General features: G+C 41.1%; 1 protein-coding gene across 3 annotated transcripts in view; it reads left to right on the top strand.

Moving 5' to 3' along the window:
* Nucleotides 1-24,621, top strand: part of KCNAB1 (potassium voltage-gated channel subfamily A regulatory beta subunit 1) — a 266,191-nt gene that overhangs the window by 168,267 nt on the left and 73,303 nt on the right. For all 3 annotated transcript variants that reach the window (XM_075268759.1, XM_075268760.1, XM_075268761.1), the window contains exons 3-7: nucleotides 9,198-9,235; nucleotides 12,314-12,393; nucleotides 18,498-18,542; nucleotides 20,811-20,855; nucleotides 22,322-22,365. In XM_075268759.1, the coding sequence (XP_075124860.1) occupies nucleotides 9,198-9,235; nucleotides 12,314-12,393; nucleotides 18,498-18,542; nucleotides 20,811-20,855; nucleotides 22,322-22,365 (252 nt within the window). The remainder of the gene's footprint in view (nucleotides 1-9,197; nucleotides 9,236-12,313; nucleotides 12,394-18,497; nucleotides 18,543-20,810; nucleotides 20,856-22,321; nucleotides 22,366-24,621) is intronic.

Here is a 24,621-nt window from a genome sequence, read left to right as displayed (position 1 = left end):
AGTTAAACATGTTCTTTATTACTAGGCACAAATAGAGAAAGCTGTGGGGTATATCTAATTATTCTACTACACATTATAAGTGATATTGTCTAGTAAGGAGCTTTGCAAAAAGCCTTTGACTTATTTGTGTGTCTGCTATCACTGTGCAAACCTTTATGTTTCCTGCAAAAAACCATTACATGTTCCCTTAGGGCTAGTTCCCACGGGGCAAGAGGGGACAGATTTTGGTGTGGAATCCTCCTGAAAATCCGTCCCTCATAATAGAGGTCTGTTATGTCAGTCCAGGTAGCTGCAACGGGGCTAAGGGATAGCAGTAGGGAATCTCGCCCTGCACTACTCCCACTAGCTATCCCGGTCCCTGCCTCACGGGTGTGGGTCGGCTGTACTCAGGCTAAGCCTGACCCCGACAGCTCCTCTCTCACTGATTCCGTAGGCCTAGAGGGAAGTAGGAGAAGGAATGCCCTATAAGACCTCTAGGGACTGGAGACTAAAGGGGGTCACCCCTAACGAACAAGTGAAGCTGCTACTGACAGGGACTGACAAGGGTGTGCGCTGACTAACAACACAAGCAGCACACAGGAAAAATGTGGGAAGGATTCCCCCAAACCAATATGGGAAGGAACCATACACTAGGAAACAAACACAGGGAAACTGAGTAGAAATCAAAGGATAAGGCAATTCACTCACACAGTCAATTATACACAGAGGGAGGATTGGTGAACACAGAAGGGAAAACACACAAACCAACTCGTTCACCCAAACCTCCCAAAAATCAACCACGGAACTTCCTCTATCCCAGAACACCACCTACTCCTCCTGCTAAGGCCTAGCTCTGTAAAAGCGACACTCAGCACAGAACCATGGGAGGCATGGGTTTAAATACAGAGTAGAGACCACTCCTCCCAGGTGCAAATGGGAGGACAGACTAATCAACCAGGAGATAAAGCTGCCTACCATCAGTGCGCACGTGCAAGTCAGAAGGTGTGCACCAATACTCACGACAGGACAACCCCGCAGCGCCAGGATGCCACCCCAGACACTGCGCAGCCAAAAACTCCCCAGGTAAGAAAAATAGAAATTAAAGAACCTAAATACTCCTAACAGAGGTCTATGTAGACCACTAGCGTTCTTTTTTCTGCTAGCGAAAAAAAGAAGCAAGCAGTCCTTTCTTTAGGCAGATTCCGCAGCTGATTCCCCATTCATTTGGGCCTAATCCGGAGCGTAAAGCTGTGATGGAATGTGCACACACGGAATCCTTGTATGAACTAGTCTTTAGGCCTGAATCACACAACCAAGTCCCACCTGGGAAAATGATCAGTGTGTGCGCCATATTTCCCAGACTGAATTTGGCCGTGATGCAGTGAGCTCCCAAATGGCCAGATCACTACAGTACTGAAGTGACAAAGCTGTCAGATCAATAATGTACACTAACTATGATGCAATAAGATGCATTGAAATGGCCAAGTTCAAGCCAGGAAATACAGTCCACAAGCAAACCATTTTCCCAAACCGCCCTTATTTTTTACTAGTATAAAACACAGGACAACATAGGACTATAAAGGAGCTGTATACGTAAAAGAACAGATTTTCAACTATGATTATTTGGAGAATTGTATATTTTTTTATTTTTGTGCATTGCAGTAAAAAAAAAATTGTATATAAAAAAATCTAGAAATGTACCTTTAAATAAGTGTGGCAAAAAATGGATGTAAAGGCGGACCTAGCATTTAGTAATGGCATATTGTTCATTGGTGTATTTGGCGAGGTGAGATAGCAACAAGTGTGCCTAATTTATCAAGGCTGAATAAATGTAGTAATAAATTTAGTAATTGAGAAATTACTGTACATTTGAGGTTGTGCGTTTTCTGTTTGATTAGGATTTTAAAAGAAATGTGTAATAGCCAAGAATGTAATAAATAATAATAAAAAAAAACCAAACTATAGCCTACTGTCCAATCCTCTATCACTCTCGTACACTCTGTCCCAGTTATGATACCTACAAAGACAGGAGATAACTACAGTAGTTGTCCACAGTAGTCATCTACAAATGTATTGCAGATCAGTAAGCAGAGACCAATGGGAACCACTGAAATGACTGGGCGCTAAACAGCTAACTTCAGCTAGCATCAGTGTTGGAGGGGAAGGCAAATACCGTAGTCAGGAGCTAGCCAGTGGTCAATGCACAAGATAAGAATCAGTGTTTACAGCAGAGCACAACTAGATTACCAGCAGAGGACATTAATCTCACAAGGAAGGAAGGAAGTGCAAGGCTGGGTTTATATAGGAAGTACAATCAGAGAACAGGGTGGAGCAAACCAGAGAGGTCAGAACTGAAACTAGAGGTACCGGGAACTAGGCTCAGATCAGCACAGGAGCTTTCCAGGAGGCTGAATAGCTCAGTTGGAAGAGCCTGGGACACTGAAGTCCCTGGGTTCAAGTCCTGACAGTTGGGTCCTGAATTAGATATTTCTGAAACTTTTTAAAGGTTGAGGGTCCTGAACTGGATATTTCTCATCTCAGTTCCTATTCTGTATCGCAAAATAGTGTTTCTAAACCAGACAACTCCTTTAATTTGCTGTCAAATAAAACATGTAAATACCGATTTTCAGTTTCCTTTGTGGTGAAAGTGAATATTGAGAGTCAGAAGAGCAGAGATGTAACAGAAGGAAGCAGGCAGACATTTTTTGTCTATTCTTCCCTAACTTGTTTGTGTGAACAAGTTCATAAGGTGTGAACCTGTAATGACGGCATGTGGCAGTGATATCTTGGTATTTTTATATACCCTTGCTGTTATAAATAGAAATGAGATAAGAAAAAGGGGAATAAAATGGGAAGCAAATTTTTGAGCATTTAGGCTTATTTCTTTAATCATTACATATATGGATTTATATTAATACTATTTATTCCCATGGTGTAATGGATTTTGTGAATATAAATTCTGGAGGACTTTTAGAATTTATGGACATTTCAGATACAACAGCAAGGTCAGTGTATATATAGGTAAAGATAAAATCAGCACAATTGTAGATAAATATATTTACTTTGTTCATTCCATTCATGGAGTGCCAACAACTCCAAGTGAGCACGATCCAGGCTCCACATGACAGTATTCCTTCACTGGAATTATCCAGAGTATAATAGGATTATGGGATTAGGGAAATTGTGCTCTCTTGGGAAATAAACATTTAAAGTGGATAATAACCTTAGGACAATATATAAAACTACTAAATAACTAACAATAAGAGGTCATATAAATATGCAAGTAAACAAAAACCTGAAAATATTAACTCATTGGAATTAGTGGTACATAATTAGAAAAACATGACAAAACTCTGCCACACATTCCCATAGGTTACGTCTGGTATTGCAGCACAAATCCATAGTAGTGAATGTGCCTAACTGCAATACCACACTCTTGTGTTCTGTGTTATAAGAAAAACCTAATGGGAATCAGTAAGGAAAATGCCACCTGCCTTTGTCCTTGAGGCATCAATGCTGGCAAAGTAAACAGAAATAATGGATCTTGGCACTAGACAAGGGACAATTGCAGAGAAAGCATAAAATATTTATGAAAAGCCAAAACAAATTATTACTAAAACATATCAGTTGTATATTTGTCATTTTATCCAACAAGGGGTTAAAAAGTATGCTACAGAATGACGCTAGGTTGACACTACCATAACAGGAGTGACCCTCGTAGACCAGTTGTTTGGGGACAGTGTGGCTGCTGGTAGTGTTTATATGTTTTGGGGCAGCGCTACAGTACCAATACCCTCTGTTACCAATCTTACATTGAGTGAACACTGTGGCTCACACACGTACAAAAGCCCAGGAGCCATGCTGTTGCAGAACAGCTGATCTGCAGGGGTCTCAACTGTCGGGACCTCACAGGCCTAATATTAGTGACTAGAGATGAGCGAACAGTGTTCTATCGAACACATGTTCGATCGGATATCAGGGTGTTCGCCATGTTCGAATCGAATCGAACACCACGTGGTAAAGTGCGCCAAAATTCGATTCCCCTCCCACCTTCCCTGGCGCCTTTTTTGCACCAATAACAGCGCAGGGGAGGTGGGACAGGAACTACGACACTGGGGGCATTGAAAAAAATTGGAAAAAGTCATTGGCTGCCGAAATCAGGTGACCTCCATTTTAGACGAATAGTGGATTTCAAATCCGGGTCATATGAGAATGTGAACTTTGTGACTATGAGACAGGGATAGCTGTACAGGCAGGGATAGCTAGGGATAACCTTTATTTAGGGGGGAATGTTATTAAAAATAACTTTTTGGGGCTCTATCGGGTGTGTAATTGTGATTTTTGTGAGATAAACTTTTTCCCATAGGGATGCATTGGCCAGCGCTGATTGGCCGAATTCCGTACTCTGGCCAATCAGTGCTGGCCAATGCATTCTATTAGCTTGATGAAGCAGAGTGTGCACAAGGGTTCAAGCGCACCCTCGGCTCTGATGTAGCAGAGCCGAGGCTGCACAAGGGTTCAAGCGCACCCTCGGCTCTGATGTAGGAGAGCCGAGGGTGCACTTGAACCCTTGTGCACCCTCAGCTCTGCTACATCAGAGCCGAGGGTGCGCTTGAACCCTTGTGCACACTCTGCTTCATCAAGCTAATAGAATGCATTGGCCAGCGCTGATTGGCCAATGTATTCTATTAGCCTGATGAAGTAGAGCTGAATGTGTGTGCTAAGCACACACATTCAGCTCTACTTCATCGGGCTAATAGAATGCATTGGCCAGCGCTGATTGGCCAGAGTACGGAACTCGACCAATCAGCGCTGGCTCTGCTGGAGGAGGCGGAGTCTAAGATCGCTCCACACCAGTCTCCATTCAGGTCCGACCTTAGACTCCGCCTCCTCCAGCAGAGCCAGCGCTGATTGGCCGAATTCCGTACTCTGGCCAATCAGCACTGGCTAATGCATTGTATTGGCTTGATGAAGCAGTGCTGAATGTGTGTGCTTAGCACACACATTCAGCTCTACTTCATCGGGCTAATAGAATGCATTGGCCAGCGCTGATTGGCCGAATTCCGTACTCTGGCCAATCAGCACTGGCTAATGCATTGTATTGGCTTGATGAAGCAGTGCTGAATGTGTGTGCTTAGCACACACATTCAGCTCTACTTCATCGGGCTAATAGAATGCATTGGCCAATCAGCGCTGGCCAATGCATTCTATTAGCGTGAACTGAGTTTGCACAGGGGTTCTAGTGCACCCTCGGCTCTGCTACATCAGATTGCTACATCTGATGTAGCAGTGCCGAGTGTGCATCAGATGTGTAGTTGAGCAAAACTGACTCAGCACTGCTAAGTCTGCATTCGCATAGGAATGCATTGGCCAGCCTTCGGCCAATCAGCGCTGGCTCTGCCGGAGGAGGCGGAGTCTAAGGTCGGACCTGAATGGAGACTGGTGTGGAGCGATCTTAGACTCCGCCTCCTCCAGCAGAGCCAGCGCTGATTGGCCGAATTCCGTACTCTGGCCAATCAGCACTGGCTAATGCATTGTATTGGCTTGATGAAGCAGTGCTGAATGTGTGTGCTTAGCACACACATTCAGCTCTACTTCATCGGGCTAATAGAATGCATTGGCCAATCAGCGCTGGCCAATGCATTCTATTAGCGTGAACTGAGTTTGCACAGGGGTTCTAGTGCACCCTCGGCTCTGCTACATCAGATTGCTACATCTGATGTAGCAGTGCCGAGTGTGCATCAGATGTGTAGTTGAGCAAAACTGACTCAGCACTGCTAAGTCTGCATTCGCATAGGAATGCATTGGCCAGCCTTCGGCCAATCAGCGCTGGCTCTGCCGGAGGAGGCGGAGTCTAAGGTCGGACCTGAATGGAGACTGGTGTGGAGCTATCTTAGACTCCGCCTCCTCCAGCAGAGCCAGCGCTGATTGGTCGAGTTCCGTACTCTGGCCAATCAGCACTGGCCAATGCATTTCTATGGGGAAAAGTTAGCTTGCGAAAATCGCAAACTGACAGGGATTTCCATGAAATAAAGTGACTTTTATGCCCCCAGACATGCTTCCCCTGCTGTCCCAGTGTCATTCCAGGGTGTTGGTATCATTTCCTGGGGTGTCATAGTGGACTTGGTGACCCTCCAGACACGAATTTGGGTTTCCCCCTTAACGAGTTTATGTTCCCCATAGACTATAATGGGGTTCAAAACCCATTCGAACACTCGAACAGTGAGCGGCTGTTCGAATCGAATTTCGAACCTCGAACATTTTAGTGTTCGCTCATCTCTATTAGTGACCTATCCTACTACTTTAATATTTTCTTTGGTATGTTTATAATATTTTCATTACAACATGTCAAAACATTTTCACACTTTTTTTTTACATTGTGGGGGGCTTTGACCTCAAAATAATTAAAGCACGTTGCTGTATACCAGAATTGAAATCAGAGACTGGTGTGAATTTTGGATATAATTCATGCCAGTTTTCTGATATGAGTTCTAACAAATTTGTAAGGCAGAGATGGCTGCCTTGCCTTCGTAAAATGAGGCCAGTGAGGCATTGAATGAGCAATGTGGTCTAAATGGGTTAGTAAATTCCCCTTTTTTTGATATTTATGTCAGTGTGACACTTGTGCACTTTGATATGGAAAAAAAACACCATCTTCTAAAATAACACCTATATGAAAAATGAATGTATGTATGAAAATTTAATAAATTTCTATGTAATATATTTGCAGTTTTATCTCACAGCGCTTGTGTTAAAGAGATTCCAGCAGCGGTAAATTGGTTATAAAATGCTGGTGTTTCCCAGATAGTTGAAGCAGAACGTTCTCAGAGGAAGCTTTGCAGGCTTTCTTTGAAAATTGATGTGGGAAAAACCTTTAAGGGTGAGTTCACACGTAGTTTTTTTGATCAGGGTTTTGAGGCCAAATTCGCCTTCAACCTCAAAACCCTGACCAAAAAGACGGCTCCCATTGAAATCAATGGGAGCTGCTCAGGGAGCCGTAAAAAGAAGCGAGATGCTCATTCTTCAGGTCGAGTCGCCTCGTGATATCGGCCTGAAGACACTCCCTCCTCTGGATTAGGCCCATTCATTGGTCCTAACCCGGAGCAGAGTGCGCGGCTGGATGCCAGTGCAGTGCACCGGCATTCACTTGCGGCTACCCAGTTTTCGAATTCGGTTCCGATCCAAAAAACCTGATGTGAACTTACCCTAAGCGTTTCTGCCACAGTTCTTCCCACAGTAAAAAATCTTGTTACGTGGGGCCTTAGCTTTACCTGGGAATATAGAGTAAAGACCAAAGTCCAGGCAGGCTAAGGCACTCCCCAAAGCACTGCTACATTCATGTGCATATGAATATAATGGTGATTTACATTAAAATGGGACTTCACAGCTGAATATCAGAGACATATTTGGAAAATCAGCTGTACAAGGTACTGGAATTACATTTATAACCAATTTACTGCTGACTGACTCCCTATAAAGGGGAACAGGACCTTTTATCTCTCCTGACTGTCTCTTTTTGTAAATTCTTGTAATCTTCATGAAATAACAATTTTAGGCTAATGCCCCACATAGTGAGTCTCAGCAAAAAAGTGCTGCGGAATAGACCACGGCTAAAACGTATCGCCTTTTTTCCCGCAGTGCTGTTCACAGAAAGACTGCAGAGTCTCCTTCACCATTTTCATAGGTATAATTGACATAATGTGATTTACAAAAATGCCTGATTTTTTTAAATTGTAGCATTTCTGCTGCAGATATTTTTCTGCAATGTGTGGATGGGATTGGTCAGAATCCCATCAACTTTGCAGGTACTGTAAAACGCTTTTGCCGCGGCGTTTACACTATGCGGGGCCCTGGCCTTATAGTATCTTTTCCTAAAATTTATCCTTGATTCTCTGTTACTCTTCCTGAAAATGCATGAATAAATTGACTAATTGGTTGTTACTGTATGTATATAATCTGCTGTAAGCAGTGTTTCAACTATGTCCATCTGCACATAACCCTAGCTGGTTACATCTAGTTGAAATTCATGAATTTGTAGGAGGAACAACAGAGAAAAAATAAACTGAACACTAAGAAAATATATTAGAAAATTATTATTTTGCTGGAAAATATCCAACTTTGTATCCTCTCTCCTATTTTAGAATACTTATAGACATCGTCAGTCTCTCATCCATAAGCAAGTTACAGTACTCTGATGATCCCGCCCCCTATATATAAATTAGCCTAGTAAGCCTAGTTTAATCATTTGTTTAATGGTTATGGGATGTATTTCAGTGTCAAACATTTCATTCCACTAAACCTTTCTAAACATCACTAATGCAAACAGAACTACTGTACCAGGTATATTATAACCTAATGTAATTTGCTGTAAATTTTTTTTTGTTACAAGTAAATGTTTACTACATTCAGTTGTACAACTGAATGCATTTCCTTTTTCTGAAAAATAAAAACTATTGAAACATAAAATTATTATTTTGTGTGGAGTACAATTATTTAGTAAGACAGACACGCCAGTAGAGCTGTTAGGCCCTCCTTGAAGGAGACTTTGCTCCCATCCTCTACCTACTCCGACTCTTTGCCTCCTTCACTAGGTACTACTCTACTGAGTCTAGTGTCATTGGAATTTTTTCTATTGCCCATCTAATTCCAGAGCAATCGGTGATGTCAGGTGGGCGATCCTAAACTGGACTAGATAACCCAAGAGTGCCCCTCTGAAGGGAGGGAGACTAACTCCCACTGCGCTGGAATCAGTAGAGCGTCACATATTAAGGCCGGGTTCAGACGGGGTATTTTGGACCAGAATTTGACACGGAGGCTGCCTGAGCTTTCGGTCCAAAATATGGGTAGCTGCAACTGGATGCCAGTGCAGTGCACCAGAATCCAGTTGCCGCACTCCGATTTGGATTAGGCCCAAATGAACGTGCCTAGTCTGGAGGAGAGAGTGCCTCACGAATCCGCCTGAAGAATGAGCATGTCGCTTCTTTTTTTCTGGGAGCCGGAACAAACAGCTCCCGGAAAACAGAACTGACCGGCTCCCATTGCTTTCAATGGGAGCCGTTTTTTTTTAACCCGTGTGAACTCAGCCTTAAATACACAAGGAGTTTGAGTTGCATCAGTATGTAAAGGATATATGGAAGGTGGGGGTTACATAAAAATGTAAAGATTTGACCCGTTTTAACTTTCTATTAAACATGACATACTTTTTTTTTGTATTTCAGGAACTTGGGTGACATTTGGTGGACAGATTTCTGATGAGGTAATATACATGTTTGCTGACACCTGTATTTTCATTACTTGTTTGTGTACTTTATTTTCATTATGAATATCCATAATTATGTAATATAGCGCGTAGATTAGATCAAAAAGGAAGCAATGGAAGATTACACATCTGTCAGAGAGGGATTTTGCTAACTGTCCGGACCTGTTCTATAGCTATACATAAGCATGTGTGCACTGTAGGACTAGGTGACATGCGCTACAAGCTGTTGCTGGACAGCAGTGCATGTCCATGTGGACCAATTGTCCCAATTACTATGAGAGTATGCAGTAATCTTTTTATCGAACCTAGTTCATTGCAAATAAGATAATTCATTCTCCGCATACTACTGACAATGTAAAGTGCATTTCTTATATCTATTGAATTACCGTACGTCCAGCTTTATTATTTCCTTAGACTTAAAAGTGGCCCTGGTCCTGTTTTCCTGTTTGATCACATGACCAAGAAGCTCAGCCCATTGTCATGTGAACTGTGAACTGTGCATCTGTGTGTCCATCACATGATCATGGACTGATTTTTATCCCAGGATATAAGCAAAGAATAACAACAAGTAGAGATCTAGAAAACCATTAGTAATTGATACAGAATTTGTATTTATAAATTGTATAATTTTTCGTTATACAAACAATAACAATTATTTGCTGAAACAGGACAACCTCTTTATTACACAAAATTGCACACATTGCCCTTATAAACTGAAAGCTTTGTTTGTTGAAAGTGGAAAATGCCTTTGAATCTACTTTCCATGTAATATTCTCTCGTATAGACATTGCTGAAAGCACAAATCAGTCTAAACAGCTAAAAAAGTCCTCTGTGATCACATTTTCACAACCTGATGTATGCCGGAGGCAAACACACCACAAGACTCTTCCAAACAGGATTCCAGATGTTGTTTGTGTCAGTGGAATCTATAGAGGTTTGTCCTATAATGGTTTGTCTTGTCAAAGATTTGTTGCAAGCAAAAAGATGACAACTGCTTTGCAAACCCTGGGAAACAATCATAATTCCTTAGCATCAATCAGTCATCCTCTCATAAATGTTTATTACTAGTGTCAGTCTCCAGGTCATCAATCATTGCTCCCCTAAAGTCCATATGAAGAATCAATTAAACATGATATGCCTATATTTAGATGTATAGAAACAGCCTCCGTTTCCACTGATGCTTTATTGCATTGATTGCAATGGTAAAATTTTACTGAGGAGCGAAGGAACTATTGATTTGTTGCTCTCTTGCTCAGTCCATAAAGGTTTTAAGAAAATGTTAAAGATCTTAAATTCTCAAATAGTCTGTTAACCATCTCATGACCAGGGGAATCTAAATGTGTGAGCAAATCTTAATTCATCATTGAGTTATATACTATATACTGTATATTAATGAAGGAACATGCAAACATATGTTTTTGTTTCTATTGAGGGTCCTAGATTTTTTTGCTAATTCTGCTTTGTTTTTTGTAATAACATTTGTAAGCCGATGGCTAGTCAGGTAATGGAGGGGGTGTACATCTCACACAGACTACTCAGGTGGGTGAGATGAGAAAACTCCAGGAATGTTTGTTTTCAGCAGACAACTTTCGTCTGCTGAGCATTTTGGTAAATGCTCAATACTGGGCTGGATTTTTAGGAATGACAGGTAGGATTGGTAGTGCGACCTGTCATTCCACCCCCCCTCCAGTCCACACTTTGGGGATGTTCCGGCAGCGACTCAGCTGCAGAGAGTCTGCTCATCAAGGAGGCTTAAGAAGCCAGCTCCAGCAGCAACACTTTGGCAGCGCAAACAGAGAGGTCATACTTTTTGGAGCTGTGTCCTGAATAATTCTACTGGCTTCTGGATTTCTGTTATTCTAGGTGCGGTAACCTATTCTATGTTTAGTTAGAGCCTAGCCGGGCAGGTATTTATTTTTGTATTGTTTCCTTTTGTTGCTGCACTACCTTTTGTGAGTGAAAATAAAACTCTACCTTTGTTTTGGACTAAACAAACTGGACTTATGTGTCTATGCCACCCCACCTAGCAACCCCAGACCCTGACACATTATACAAACCACCTACAAGCACTGTGTCTATAATACAGCTATGATAATGCTGGCTCCTGTACATGTCTTGGATACCACATGCATTGAATGCTAGTGTTGGGTCAAAGCTTCTGGGTCTAAAAGGATGTTATAAAATGTAGTCCTCCTTTGCAACCATTAAAACGATACTCCAATATTTATTTTTTAGTTCATTGTCTATTCCCTCAATATGTAATTTAGATAGTATTGCCTTATTTAGTTATTGCTTGCTATCTTATTCATGGGATCCTTCTTTTCATTTGGGCCATGTGATCCTACAGTGATCTGCTGGGAATTATATGCCTTCCTGTCTTTACAGAAATCACACAGGTGCTCCATAGGCAAGGGAGTGCACACTCCTATCATAAGATGACACTTCCACTTTCCTGGTTGGATACTTATGATCTGTGTATTGAGAGAACAAAGGATAATGACTGTCTCCCAGCAGGCAGATATAGTACTGGCTCTAGCTGGGCCTGCGATTCTGTGTCGAGACATCATTGGACTGATAGCAGTGTGCAGAAAAATATAAACGTAAAAACCAAGTCGTTGACTTATCACAAACAGAGAGGATTATTTGTTTATTATGCTTACTTATATAGCGCCATCATATTCCACAGCGCTTTACAGACATTGACTGTCACTGTCCCATATAGGGCTCACAATCTACACTCCCTATTAGTATGTCTTTGGTGTGTGGGAGGAAACCCACGCAAACATGGGGAGAACATACAAAATCCTTGACAGGATTCGAACCCAGGACTCCAGCGCTGCAAGGCTGCAGTGCTAACCACTGAGCATATGAGCGAAGTATACTGTATACAAAACAGGGAAAGAGTGTGAACGACAACAAGGTGATGGGTGCAGGGATGGAACAAAGTGTTTTCGCTGGATTGCTTCTTTTTGCTTTTAGTAACTGACAGCTATTCCTGATTAATATCTAACTCTTAAATATTTCTATGCGCAAGCAACTTACAGTATATTTATTCATGTTCTTTTTATTTGTCAGGTGGCTGAGCAGCTAATGACCATTGCATATGAGAATGGAGTAAACCTCTTCGACACAGCAGAAGTCTACGCAGCTGGAAAGTGAGTTTTATCTGGATTTTATATAACAGAATGCATTTCTTGTACTTAGTTATTTCTCAAGAAAAATTGTCCTAAGATAGTAGGAAATAATGTAAGATTAGATGGACCAAGTAGTCTTCATCTGCCATCAGTCTTCTATGTTTCCATATTTCTATGACTGTAGTCCTCATATATCACATATTTTTGAAATCGCAACTTGTCTGCAGGGTGCGAATAACAGTAGCCAAAATCTCATTCACTTTGCTAGTACTGTAGAAACAGTGTGTGTGTGTGTGTGTGTGTGTGTGTGTGTGTCGGGGGGGGGGGGTTCCAGTTTGTTTCCACAGCAGACAAAAATGAATGTGTTTTTTTTTTTACTTCAGACAGCTCCACTACAGGATGTCCACTGCTGTGGTCTTGGGCTTCCCTTGTTTTTCTCATGGTTATTTGCCCATTTACCATATCATTATATAATTCTATTAATGGAGATCAGTTTATTGAAATAACGTGTAATTTACCCTTGATAAATAATAATCATAAACTTTCTTACCAAGTATTAATCTAATCTTCTGTAAAATACAGAATATTATAGAAAAACTAGAAATAGAAAGATGATTTTCAATCTGCTAGATAGTCATTCACAGCTTCCCATGGCATCACTTCCCTGCGATATCCTGTGATATCTCACGTCAGAAGGTTGCTTGACATTTTTTAAATAAAAGCCAAAGTGTATAGAGACAACATTATAGATTAAAAAAAAAGAATGGATGACTGTTTTCTTACCGCATATGGAGAAACAATTTCGGGAGGTGCCAAACCTAGCCTCCGGGCTAGTGGAGGACAAGCCAGTAATGGTGTGAAAAAGAAAAGGTTGGTTTGCGACACTCCTTCAGTAAAAAACTTTTCTTTTATTTAATCCATTAAAAAGAGACACACATAACAAAAAAAGGAAGTGCAAAAAACACACAAGAGGGGTGCGTTTAAAAGAAACCGCTTACGCGTTTCGGGGACATCGCTGCCCCTTAGTCATAGGCTATGACTAAGGGGCAGCGATGTCCCCGAAACGCGTAAGCGGTTTCTTTTAAACGCACCCCTCTTGTGTGTTTTTTGCACTTCCTTTTTTTTGTTATGTGTGTCTCTTTTTAATGGATTAAATAAAAGAAAAGTTTTTTTACTGAAGGAGTGTCGCAAACCAACCTTTTCTTTTTCACACCATTATAGATTAAACATGCAATGACTTGTACAATACACTGCAATACTTTTGCAATGCAGTAAATTGTTTCTGCAGCGTTCAGTGTGCAGTAAAAATGATATATTACCTATATTCAACATGTCAGTATGATCAGTGATACACATGGTATGCTCACAGCAGGTTAGTCCCACAGGTGTCATGAGGTTAAATTTATCTGATCGCAGGAATTGCTGTGGTCCCTGATGTTAAGAGGGCATTCATACGGAGTAACGCAGCGCTGATTCTGGCACGATAACTCGCGTAAGAATCAGCGCAGCAAAACAGAATCCCATTGACTTCAATGGGTTGCATTAAATGGAACCCATTGAACTCAAGAATCAGAATCAGCACCGCATTACTCCGTGTGAATGCCCTCTCAACATCAGGGACCACACAACAATTCCTACGATCAAATAAATTTATTATGCCAGAATCAACACCGTGTTACTCCGTATGAGTACCCCCTAAAGGCTGAGGCCCCATGTTGTGGAAACTCAGCTATTGTTGCAGATTTTGCTGCAGGTTTTTGAGCCAAAGTCAAGAATGGCCACAAAAGAAATGGTAAATATATAGGAAGCTCTTATATTTCTACCTTCTACTCAATCCACTCCTGGTTTTGGCTTGAAAAAAATGCAGCAAAATCTGCTGTGAAAAAGCTGGATTTCCACAACATGGGGCCTCAGACTAAAACAGAAAAGACCTGGAAGCTATGGCGCCTGTTCAACTCCTGAGCAAATGCCATATTTAATCCATCCACTTCTCTATGGCCTTGTTGTCAAGGGCTGAAGTTTTAATTAGTGCATAGAGTATAGTAAAAGGCATTACGACCCAAGGGATGAAATAAATAATACTGTGTGTAAGCCTTATCCATACCACTGAGTGCTTTGGTGAATATTCTCCAATGCCTGATACTACATGTCACCAGTATAGCACAGCCAGCATCCCTCAAATATGGAGCAAGCTGAGCTCCAATTTGTACAAACTATATAAATATATTGTACATATATGGCAAATGTCTATAATGAGTTCAATTTTCATATTTTATGCTATATATTTTCTTCCAGATCCCATAGCATAGGCTGTGTTATGTATCTTAGTGCTCTTTAGACATACGAGACAGAACATACTTGGTGGCGAGTTCACTTTAATTATAGTTCAGGGCTAGGGAATGAATTTAAAAATAAACCTTCCTGTTTAACATGGAAAAGATTAAGTAGAGAACCGGCTCACGGGAGATTAGCCAAAAGCCAGTGACAGAAAACAGGCAATAGCTGCAGGTAACGTATACCAGGATCTTAGGCTGATAGAAATGTTCCAAATGATGAACACTAAGTCATTGCTTTTTTGGATTAGAAACTAAAATGTCAACTTTTCCAACAGATTTTCATTAACATAACACTCTATTACATAACATTCATTCTGCTACAAGATAAATGAAGTGTTTATAGAAGACATATTATTTTACAAATGGGGGAAACTGAATTTTCTTGTAGAAAAAAATCAAATGGCGTCTACCAAAAAACAAGATCAAATAACAATTTACATATGGCATGTAAAGTACTAGGTAACTGTATAATACATTGCAATGTGTATCTTCTGGGCAATGTACATGTTATCTTTTGGTCTGAGGTTTCCTGGCATTTATTGATGTATCAGTTTTCTGCAGCAAACGTCCTCTAATGATTTGCATTCTTGGAATTGTCAACTATCTATCTAACTATGGGCGAGTTCACACCAGCGCCCGATCTCCGTTTTCAAGGTTTCCGTTTCGTGCCTGAGAAACTGGACAGGAAACGGAAACCTGCAATCAGTTTTCAAACCCATTCATTTGAATGGGTTTGGAAAGTATTCGTCCGTGAGTGCCTGTGAGCGTTTTGTGGTCTCCGCAGTGAAACCGTTTTTTTTTAGTCGGACATGCAAGACTTTGTGTCCTGTTAAAAAAAAAAAACGGTTTCGCCACGAATACAAAACGCTCACAGGTGCTCACGGCCAGACAATGTCTGCCAGGTTTCCGTCTTCTGTTTAGCTAAGCTGTCAGTTTGTCAGCTCTCCTTTAAGAAGGGCCTTTCAGCACCTCCACCCGGTCCAGCTGTTTGCTCCACTGTTTCTGGCACAGTTGTATTCTTTTCACTAGCCCCCACTGTTCCTGAGCAATAAGTGCTATTAATTTTTGTGCCTGATATGCGACTTAGGCTCTATACTGTTAAGTGAGTGGTGTCAGGCAGGAGCAGGGAAGGGTTGTGAGATTCTGAGATCAGACACTGTTCCCCTCTGATTGAAGCTCAGAATCACACCCCTTGCCTGCTCCTGCCTGACACCGTCCTCCTAACAGCACAAAGCCTAAATAGCATAACAAAACTAACAGCATTGATTGCTCAGAAATGGTGGGACTAGAGAAAAATTCTAACTGTCAGAATCAGTAGAGCACCACCTATCAGATGCTGTTGTCATTGGTGTAGGTGGTGACAAGTCCTCTTTAGTGTTTGGTTTGTTAGAATGCGCATTCTAACAAAACAACAATGCCGTTATATCCTTTCGTAGAATTTAACATTGTGTCATTTTGTTTTTCACCGTTGATATATACAAAATTTACAACTGTAAGTGTACAATTTCCAAGTGGAGGTATACTTCTACACTAATACCTAATACTGCCCCATTAGTCTCCCTAGTGATAAGGAGAATGGTAACATTCAATTGATAATTTGTTCATTCATTTTCGTGAGGAATATACTGTATGAGGAAATGCAGAAATGGAAAAAGTGCTGAGAAATTATTATTTTACTGGGAATATGAGAACTTACTAAAACAGATATAACTGAAAAGCATGCTCTTCCTCCTTAAAAGTTGAACAGAATTTTTTTTTATTACATATCTTTAGTATAGCCCCTAAAGAGGGGCCAACAGTGACCCTGAACATTGTTTGGGGCTGTTCCTCATGCCTTTACTATACAAAGCACGCAGTCAGAAGCAGTTGGCTCTGATCTTTATATAGTGGCGGGTTCCATTACTGCAGCTCTGGGCCCATTGACTTCAGTGGAAGCTGATCCATACCAGCTCTGTGTTGTGTATAATATGGACATCAGAAGTGACATTGAACAGGTGATCTGTGTAGGGGCCAGCTGTCGCCCATCATGATTAGAGATGAGCAAACAGTGAAATGTTTGAAGTGAGATATTCGATTCGAGTAGCCCCTCAAAACACGGCTGTTCGAACGAATATCGAACCCCATTATAGTCTATGGGGAAAAAATACTCATTTAGGGGGAAACCAATATTCGACTCAGGAGAGTCACCAAGTCCACTATGACAACTCAGCAAATGATGACAACACCGCGGGAATGCAACTGGGACAGCAGGGGAAGCATGTCTGGGGGCATCTAACATGCCCAAGTCACTGTATTACGCCACTAATAATGCGGGAGCTGACTTTTCCCCATAGGAAAGCATTGACCAGCATTGATTGGCTGAATGCCGTACAGTGTGCAGCATTCGGCCAATCAACGCTGGTTCTACCGGAGGAGGCAGAGTCTAAGATCGGTCCACAGCAGTCTCCATTGTGGTCCAATCTCAGATGTAGCTGCTACATCTGAGATATAGCAGAGCTCTGTCAACTCTGCTATTACGGAGATGTAGCAGTGGAGACTGCTGTGGAGCGATCTTAGACTCCACCTCCTCCGGCAGAACCAGCGTTGATTGGCCGAATACTGTACACTGTACGGCATTCGGCCAATCAACGCTGGCCAATTTTTTCCTAGGGGAAACGTGAGCTCCCGCATAACACAAGTTGACAGGGATCCCGACTAGCATATAATGGGCTGCCACGAGATAGAGCCCCAAAGAGCTGTGTGAGTAACATTCCTACCTAAATAAAGCTAATTCCTAGCTAACCCTGCCAGTACATCTATCCCTGTCTCACAGTTACATAGTTCACAGTCTCATATGAACCAGATCTGAAATCCACTATTCGTCTAAAGTGGAGGTCACCTGATTTCAGGAGCCAATGGCTTTTTCTGATTTTTTTTTCCGATGCCTCCATTGTCGTAGTTCCTGTCTCACCTTCCCTGCGCAGTTATTGGTGCAAAAAAAGCGCCAGGGAAGGTGGGAGGGGAATTTAAATTTTAGTGAGTTTTCCACGTGGTCTTCGACTGGAATCGAACATCTCGAACAGCCTGATATCTGATCGAACATGTACTCCGTCGAACGCTGTTCACTCATCTCTAATCATGATCAGATATTTAGGCCACTAAAGAAAGAAATTCTTGGCCAACCCCTTTAAGAAAATGCTTGATAAGCAGCAGAAATGTGGACTCTCCCAGTATCAACTAGAACTGTGAATTCAGGTCTGGTCTGTTATACAGGTTGTAATTCAGGACCTGGCAACAAAATAATACTTGTAAAACTATGTGAACCTGTAGTTTAAGCCTGTCTTAGACAAACCAGTCAGAAGTAGACATAGAGATAAATATTACTGTCAATGGAAATATTTTACTGTATGTACAAAAATGTATCATATTAACTTTATATAGGTTCATCATTGAGTCTATGAATAATGAAGTCTGCATTTTATGATATGCTTGTGCTATATTATTTTACTCTGAATATCTGTTTCCTTTCAAGTGTGTAAGATCACCGGAAATGCACTAGTATCATACATGTATAGGACTGTATATTGGGTAGTGTAAACATGTCTCTGAGGAATGAGAATGTTTCCATTTCTGCTTCCAGAAAGGTACATGCACAATTCATTGCCCTTTCTGCATTAGCCATATACTCCCTAAGGGTAGGTATAGATGAAAAGCTATGATCAGTGCAGCAAGATTTTTTTTATGTTTGCTTTGAAACATTCCAGATTTATGCTTAGTTTGCAAAAACTTGCTGTGCTCTTTCTATCCCAGGGCAGAAGTGATCTTGGGAAATATCATCAGGAAGAAGAACTGGAGGTGAGATTACCTCAAATTCCCCTTGTCTCTACGGTGTGTCTGATGGGTAGTTTGTATACAGAATCGGGAGGGTTGGCCTATAGAGATTTGCTTTCCATAAAAAATGCATGGTTTTTAGCAAGGTTTACATTTAGAGTTACTGTATTGCTTCTTAAAGAATGAGTGTCTAGAGATGGAGGGAAGCCGCAGGTTTTAAACACTGAATTTGAGAATATAGTATCACTTGCTCTCATCCAGGTTCACAGTGCTTAAAGGGGTTATGCGGGGAAAAATAAAGCTTTCCGGTGCATTCTCTCCCCTCAATATTCTTTATTACTAACATATAAAAGCAGTTCCCTTAAAGTCTTGATGAATAGCTTCGGAGAGCCCAGTTGGGCAGGCCAGAGGACTTGTTCTACCACCTCTCCTGCACCTGCAGCAGAAGAAGAACGTAGTCAGGGATGTCACAGAGAGATGGAGGGGTGGCAGGGGGCACAATGCCTAGAAAATGCAACCACAAATGTAATTACTGGGGCTCCAAACCAAACCAAACCCCTCTAACTTTTTCAGCAGATTGCTTTACCTTAATAAATCAAATATATAATAACAATATTCTAGAATATCATATATGAATGAGGAATATAAATAAATTGTGATATGTAAATAATTCCAGTACTGACCAGGCAGAGGCAAAATAAATATTTACATTCAGTGACTCACGGAGACTTGATTTCAGATGTTCTTATCCCTTTTCTCCTCCATCTGGCCCAGACTACCTTTATGACTTCTCCTGCTAACAGGTCACCTTTGTAGAGTATGCTGCTCAGATGTCTTTGGCTTCTTGCTTTTGCAGTATATCCCCATCTCCTATGCTAATACAAACCCCAGAAAGTGCCACTCATTACCTCCTGAATATGTTCTCACCACACACACTGCTCCACACAGAGCTTCCTGAAAATAGGATCAGGTATATTGACTCTGAAAATCTTAAGGTCACCCTGAAAATATTAGGGTCAAATATTGTACCCTCTATATCACCACATAGTGCTCTTGAACATACCAATAGCACATATTATGCCTCTTACAAATTTAACATACATGCTGCTCCCCTCATACTGCTGCCGCTCACTACTTCAGCACTTTTAGAAGAAGAGAAATGCCCCCCCCCCCCATCACAAATTGAATATATCGTTTTTTCATTCTGTGTCTGCATTATATGTTTAACATGTAGGAAAAACTCCAATTACAACAATGGAAGCCAAAGAGTGTTTTTGGCCATTGTTTATTAAATATATGGTGAAAGTTCCATTTTTATTTTGCTGAATGCAATAATACAGCAGACTACATCATTGTACTCTTGCATATTGCATATGTGTTATTCCACACTGAAATGTCCAGGGGAAAACTAAACCTTTTTCTAACATGGACAACCTTTGTTGATAGATGTCGCGCAGCATCCATCAAATGTATATTCTAAAGTTTCTGTTTCCGTGTTCAATGGTCAGTGCACGACACAGTGTAAAAAGATTGAACTTTCATTTTGAGCGACTGAACCAAACACTCCAGAACAGGCCATTCTAATTGTCTCAGAACACCCCATTGCAGTGCATTGGTAGAAGACAGGGCAGGAGTGGAGAGATCTGAGACAAATAGAATGGCCTGTTCTGGAGTGTTGGATTCTCTTCCTATTCCTTCCAGACAAAGACTGGAGGTATGCAATAGCGCCATTGGGGAACCTGCCTCACAAAAAAAAATGCATTAACTGGCATGGCAGGGGGGTGAACAGGGCTCTCTTGCAACTGTGTGTGCTATTGATGTCCCCTGGCCCAAATACAATTAAATGTTGGACGAAGCCATGCCGGCATCCCACTTCTCTCCAGTACTCCAAAACAACTGTTGTTTCTACAACCGGTTTCTGGAGAACTTAGGAGAAATGGATAAATCCAGTCAATGCACAAGGCAAAGCGCATGGAAAGATACTGTATCTGGGTACACAGAGTCCTTTGGAAACCAAGCATACTGCTCTATGGAGCACAGAAGGTACACTGCATGTTCTTCAACCTTGTCCATAGGAGGCTTCATTAATTTATAAAGAAGAAAGGTCAATATATATCACTAGTGGGGTTTCTTTGTCAAAACAGCAGCTTTCCTTCTAATGGTAACACAGTGGGACACCTTTTTTGCGCGTTTTCATTGAGGAACTTATATAAAGGCGTTAACATAGGTAGAAATAATTTCAAGTAATAAGTCGTCTTAAAGTCATCTTATGTTTTGTTTTTTTTTCTACAGGAGATCAAGTCTGGTCATTACAACTAAATTATACTGGGGAGGAAAGTAAGTTTAGTTTAATCCCTTGTAATAACATAGAGATGTGTAGTATGTGTACATGATATGGTGAATTCAGGTTTTCATCCCTTGTTTTTCCTTTACTTAAGTGAATACTATTCAGCTCAACAACATGAGCTCAATATAACTGTACTAAATGAGTGCAATAAAAAATAAGAGCACTTAGAACTCATTTACATTAGCTCTAAAGTAACATACAGCAGATTAGAGAAATGGAATGGCATAACAGATGCTTATGCACCAGTTAGATATTCATACTCCTATGGGGAGTAATAGCAAAATTACTGTAGATAACTGTGCACAGTATTTTATCAAAGACTGTTTACCCATTACTCCCTACAGGGACAGACTGCATTTCTGTGTATAAAATATGAATAATATTAAAGAAGGTATGCTGTCTAGATATTACTTGGAACAAGGAGGCTGTTTTATCAAGACTGTTGTTTTCCACGTCAAACTTGATAATCTCTGCCCTGCCAGAATTTATTACAAAATGCATCATCCAAAATTTTTCTCATTCTCCAAGATCTTAAACAGGATTCTACACCAGATCCTTGCTGGCATGGATTTCTGCCATCATTTACAAGTGGTAAAAATTATTATAAATCTGATGGGGCCGATTGACGTGCCCTGGCCACATCCCATTTGAGAAAAAGTGGCAGACGGAGCACAAAACTTAAAAATTCACAATTTTGCCATGATAAATCAGCCCCAATGTTTCGAATCTACTATATAGCCTTCCTTTGGAAAGAAGAAAACTATTTCTTTAGTGTCACTTAGTGGTTGCTACCCCATGAAGACTTCCTACTAGCTGGATCTCAAAAAAAAATAAATTGTACCTTGGTTACCATACTGACAAAAAACAGCAGCTCTGGGGGCAACACGGTGGCTCAGTGGTTAGCACTGCAGCCTTGCAGCGCTAGAGTCCTGGGTTTGAATCCCGCCAGGAACAACATCTGCAAGGAGGTTGTATGTTATGTATGTTTGTGTGGATTTACTCCCATTCTACAAAGACATATTGATAGGGGGGAAAAAATGTACATTGTGATCCCTATATGGGGCTCACAATCTACATTAAAAAAAAACAAAAAAAAAAAAAAAAAACCAGCAGCTCTGCAGCAGATGAAGGTTTCCAATAAGCTGAGCCATGTTTCAAGGGTTACAACATATGTATACCTAGAGAGGGCACTAGTGAGACAGTTTTCTTTTGCTCTGCTGTGCCGTAAAGACTTCTTCTTGTCTGGATTTCTGTAAGAAGAATCAGTACCTTCTCTTAGGTGAGATATAGTCTTATTATTTTGCAAGAAATAGTTTGATAGTAAAATATGAAGTTCTACACATGTAAGTCTATATCAAAAAAACATTACTGAAGTTGACATCGATCAGCGTGCTATAGCCTAATTTCAGGAACACAATTTTACTGCTACTATAAATCGATCTATGTATTTGTCTAGAGCGGAAACCGAGAGAGGCCTGTCAAGGAAACACATTATTGAAGGTAATATAGTTTATTTTTTATTTTTTCCTTTGCATGTATTTCTAATATAGTCTGTTCTACTTATTCATCTAAGGTATCACTTGAGTTATAAGAGAGATTTCTCCGACAAAAATATTTAACCAATGAATGAGTCGGTACACAAGGCATTTTGAGAAACCTTTAGATATTTCTGTATACCTGGCAGCTCCTATTAGAAACACAGCTCTGATGAATTCTGGTTACATTACTCTGGTTATACTTTTACGACCTACATCTGACAGGGTTTACGACATAAGCCCTCATGCAGAAGGATCAGTAGACTGTCCAAGATGGATATGTTGTTCAAAGGGCCAGTGAAAAATACTTTTTTATTAGATTTTGTGATGCAAGAGGCAGAATGCTTGAGACTGAAACAGACAAGTTTTTTTTTCACTGTTTGTGTTTTTGGAGTGCTGCAATATTTTCTGTTGTATGTATCTTTGTGTATATAGATAGATAGATAGATAGATAGATAGATAGATAGATAGATAGATAGATACCGTATTTTTCGGACTATAAGACGCACTGGACTATAAGACGCACCTAGGTTTTAGAGGAGGAAAATAGGGGAAAAAAATTTTGAAGCAAAAAATGGTAAAATATTTAATATATGGGAGTTGTAGTTTTGCAACAGCTGCAAGGCCACATTGACAGGTGACCCTGCAGCTGTACGGGGACGCATAGAGTGTTTTTTTTTTTGCGGGGCCAGATGTACTTTTTAGTTATACCATTTTGGGGAATATCTATTGCTTAGATCACCTTGTATTGAAAAAAAAACCCGGCGGTTTATGACATATGATTTTCTAAGGAGTGATTTAGAACTTTTATTTCATATTTCTATTATATATTTTTAAAGCTTTTTTTTTTTTTTTTTTTACTATTTTATTTCCCTCCCGGGGGCTTGAACCTGCGGTCACTTGATTGCAAGTCCCATAGACGGCAATACAACTGTATTGCCGTCTATGGGACATTCTGTATATTAGTATTACGGCTGGTCCTAGACCCAGCCGCAATACTAATATAGCAGTGACAGGCCTGGGAGCCTCATTAGGTTCCCGGCTCTCACCCGAACAGGTCGGCTCCTGCGATATCGCCGCGCAGGAGCCGGCCTGCAACTTCACAGGTATGGGGCCGGGGGGGACCAGCCCCGGGGGAGAAGGGGCCACCGATACTGACCCGGCATCCGCTGTACTAGAGAAGCGGATGCCGGTGAGGGATAGACGCTGGCACTGGTGCCGGGGCCTGAGACATCGCTGCTCTCCACTGTCCTGCATGAAGCCAGCGGCGGGGGGACGAAGGAGCGGAATAGCATCACTCCTCCCACTGCTGGCTTCATGCAGGGCAGAGGAGCGTAGCGATGTCTCAGGCCCCGGCACCTGCATCTATCCCTTGCCGGCATCCGCCTCTCTATTACAGCGGGTGCCAGGCGCCACATTCGGACTATAAGACGCACCCTTCTTTTCCCCCCAAATTTTGGGGAAAAAAAGTGCGTCTTATAGTCCGAAAAATATGGATAGATAGATAGATAGATAGATAGATAGATAGATAGATCATATTTCTATAGCAGCAATGATGCGACCCCAATCAGTCAGATAGGGATACAAAACTATAGCAAACAGGTTTATTTAAAAAAAAAACAAACAAAAAAAAACAGCAAAATAAATAAACCTTCATGTTAGGCACAAAAAAATTAGCTAAATAGAATACAACCTTAACTTTAGGCAAAGCAATGTGAAACAAAATCCTGCTTGTCTGAGCAGTAACTAAACAATAAATACTCATTGTACGTGAGGCTTGCTATCAGTCACAAAAATCAACCAAAAATAGCACAGTATCATCTCAGCAGACTCACAGTGTCAGGACAGACCCAGGCGCTTTCTCTCACTCCCAGGGTCTGCCCTGAAGTGCAGGATCTGCAGCCTTTTATGGCCCAGTAATGAGCCTGGGATCTGCACCTGGGGCTGAGGTCTATTCCAGACCCACACTGGACCATACATAAGTTAGAAATCTGGGGAAGATATACCAGGACTCCAGCACTCTGCCTGTCACCTTCTCACAATATATATGTGTGTGTATATATGAAAAAGTTTGGGCACCCCTATTAATCTTAATCATTTTTAGTTCTAAATATTTTGGTGTTTGCAGCAGCCATTTCAGTTTGATATATCTAATAACTGATGGACACAGTAATATTTCAGGATTGAAATGAGGTTTATTGTACTAACAGAAAATGTGCAA

This window comes from Leptodactylus fuscus, chromosome 3, assembly GCF_031893055.1.
Source record: "Leptodactylus fuscus isolate aLepFus1 chromosome 3, aLepFus1.hap2, whole genome shotgun sequence".
Taxonomy (NCBI): domain Eukaryota; kingdom Metazoa; phylum Chordata; class Amphibia; order Anura; family Leptodactylidae; genus Leptodactylus; species Leptodactylus fuscus.
This window is presented reverse-complemented; position numbering and strand designations above follow the sequence as displayed.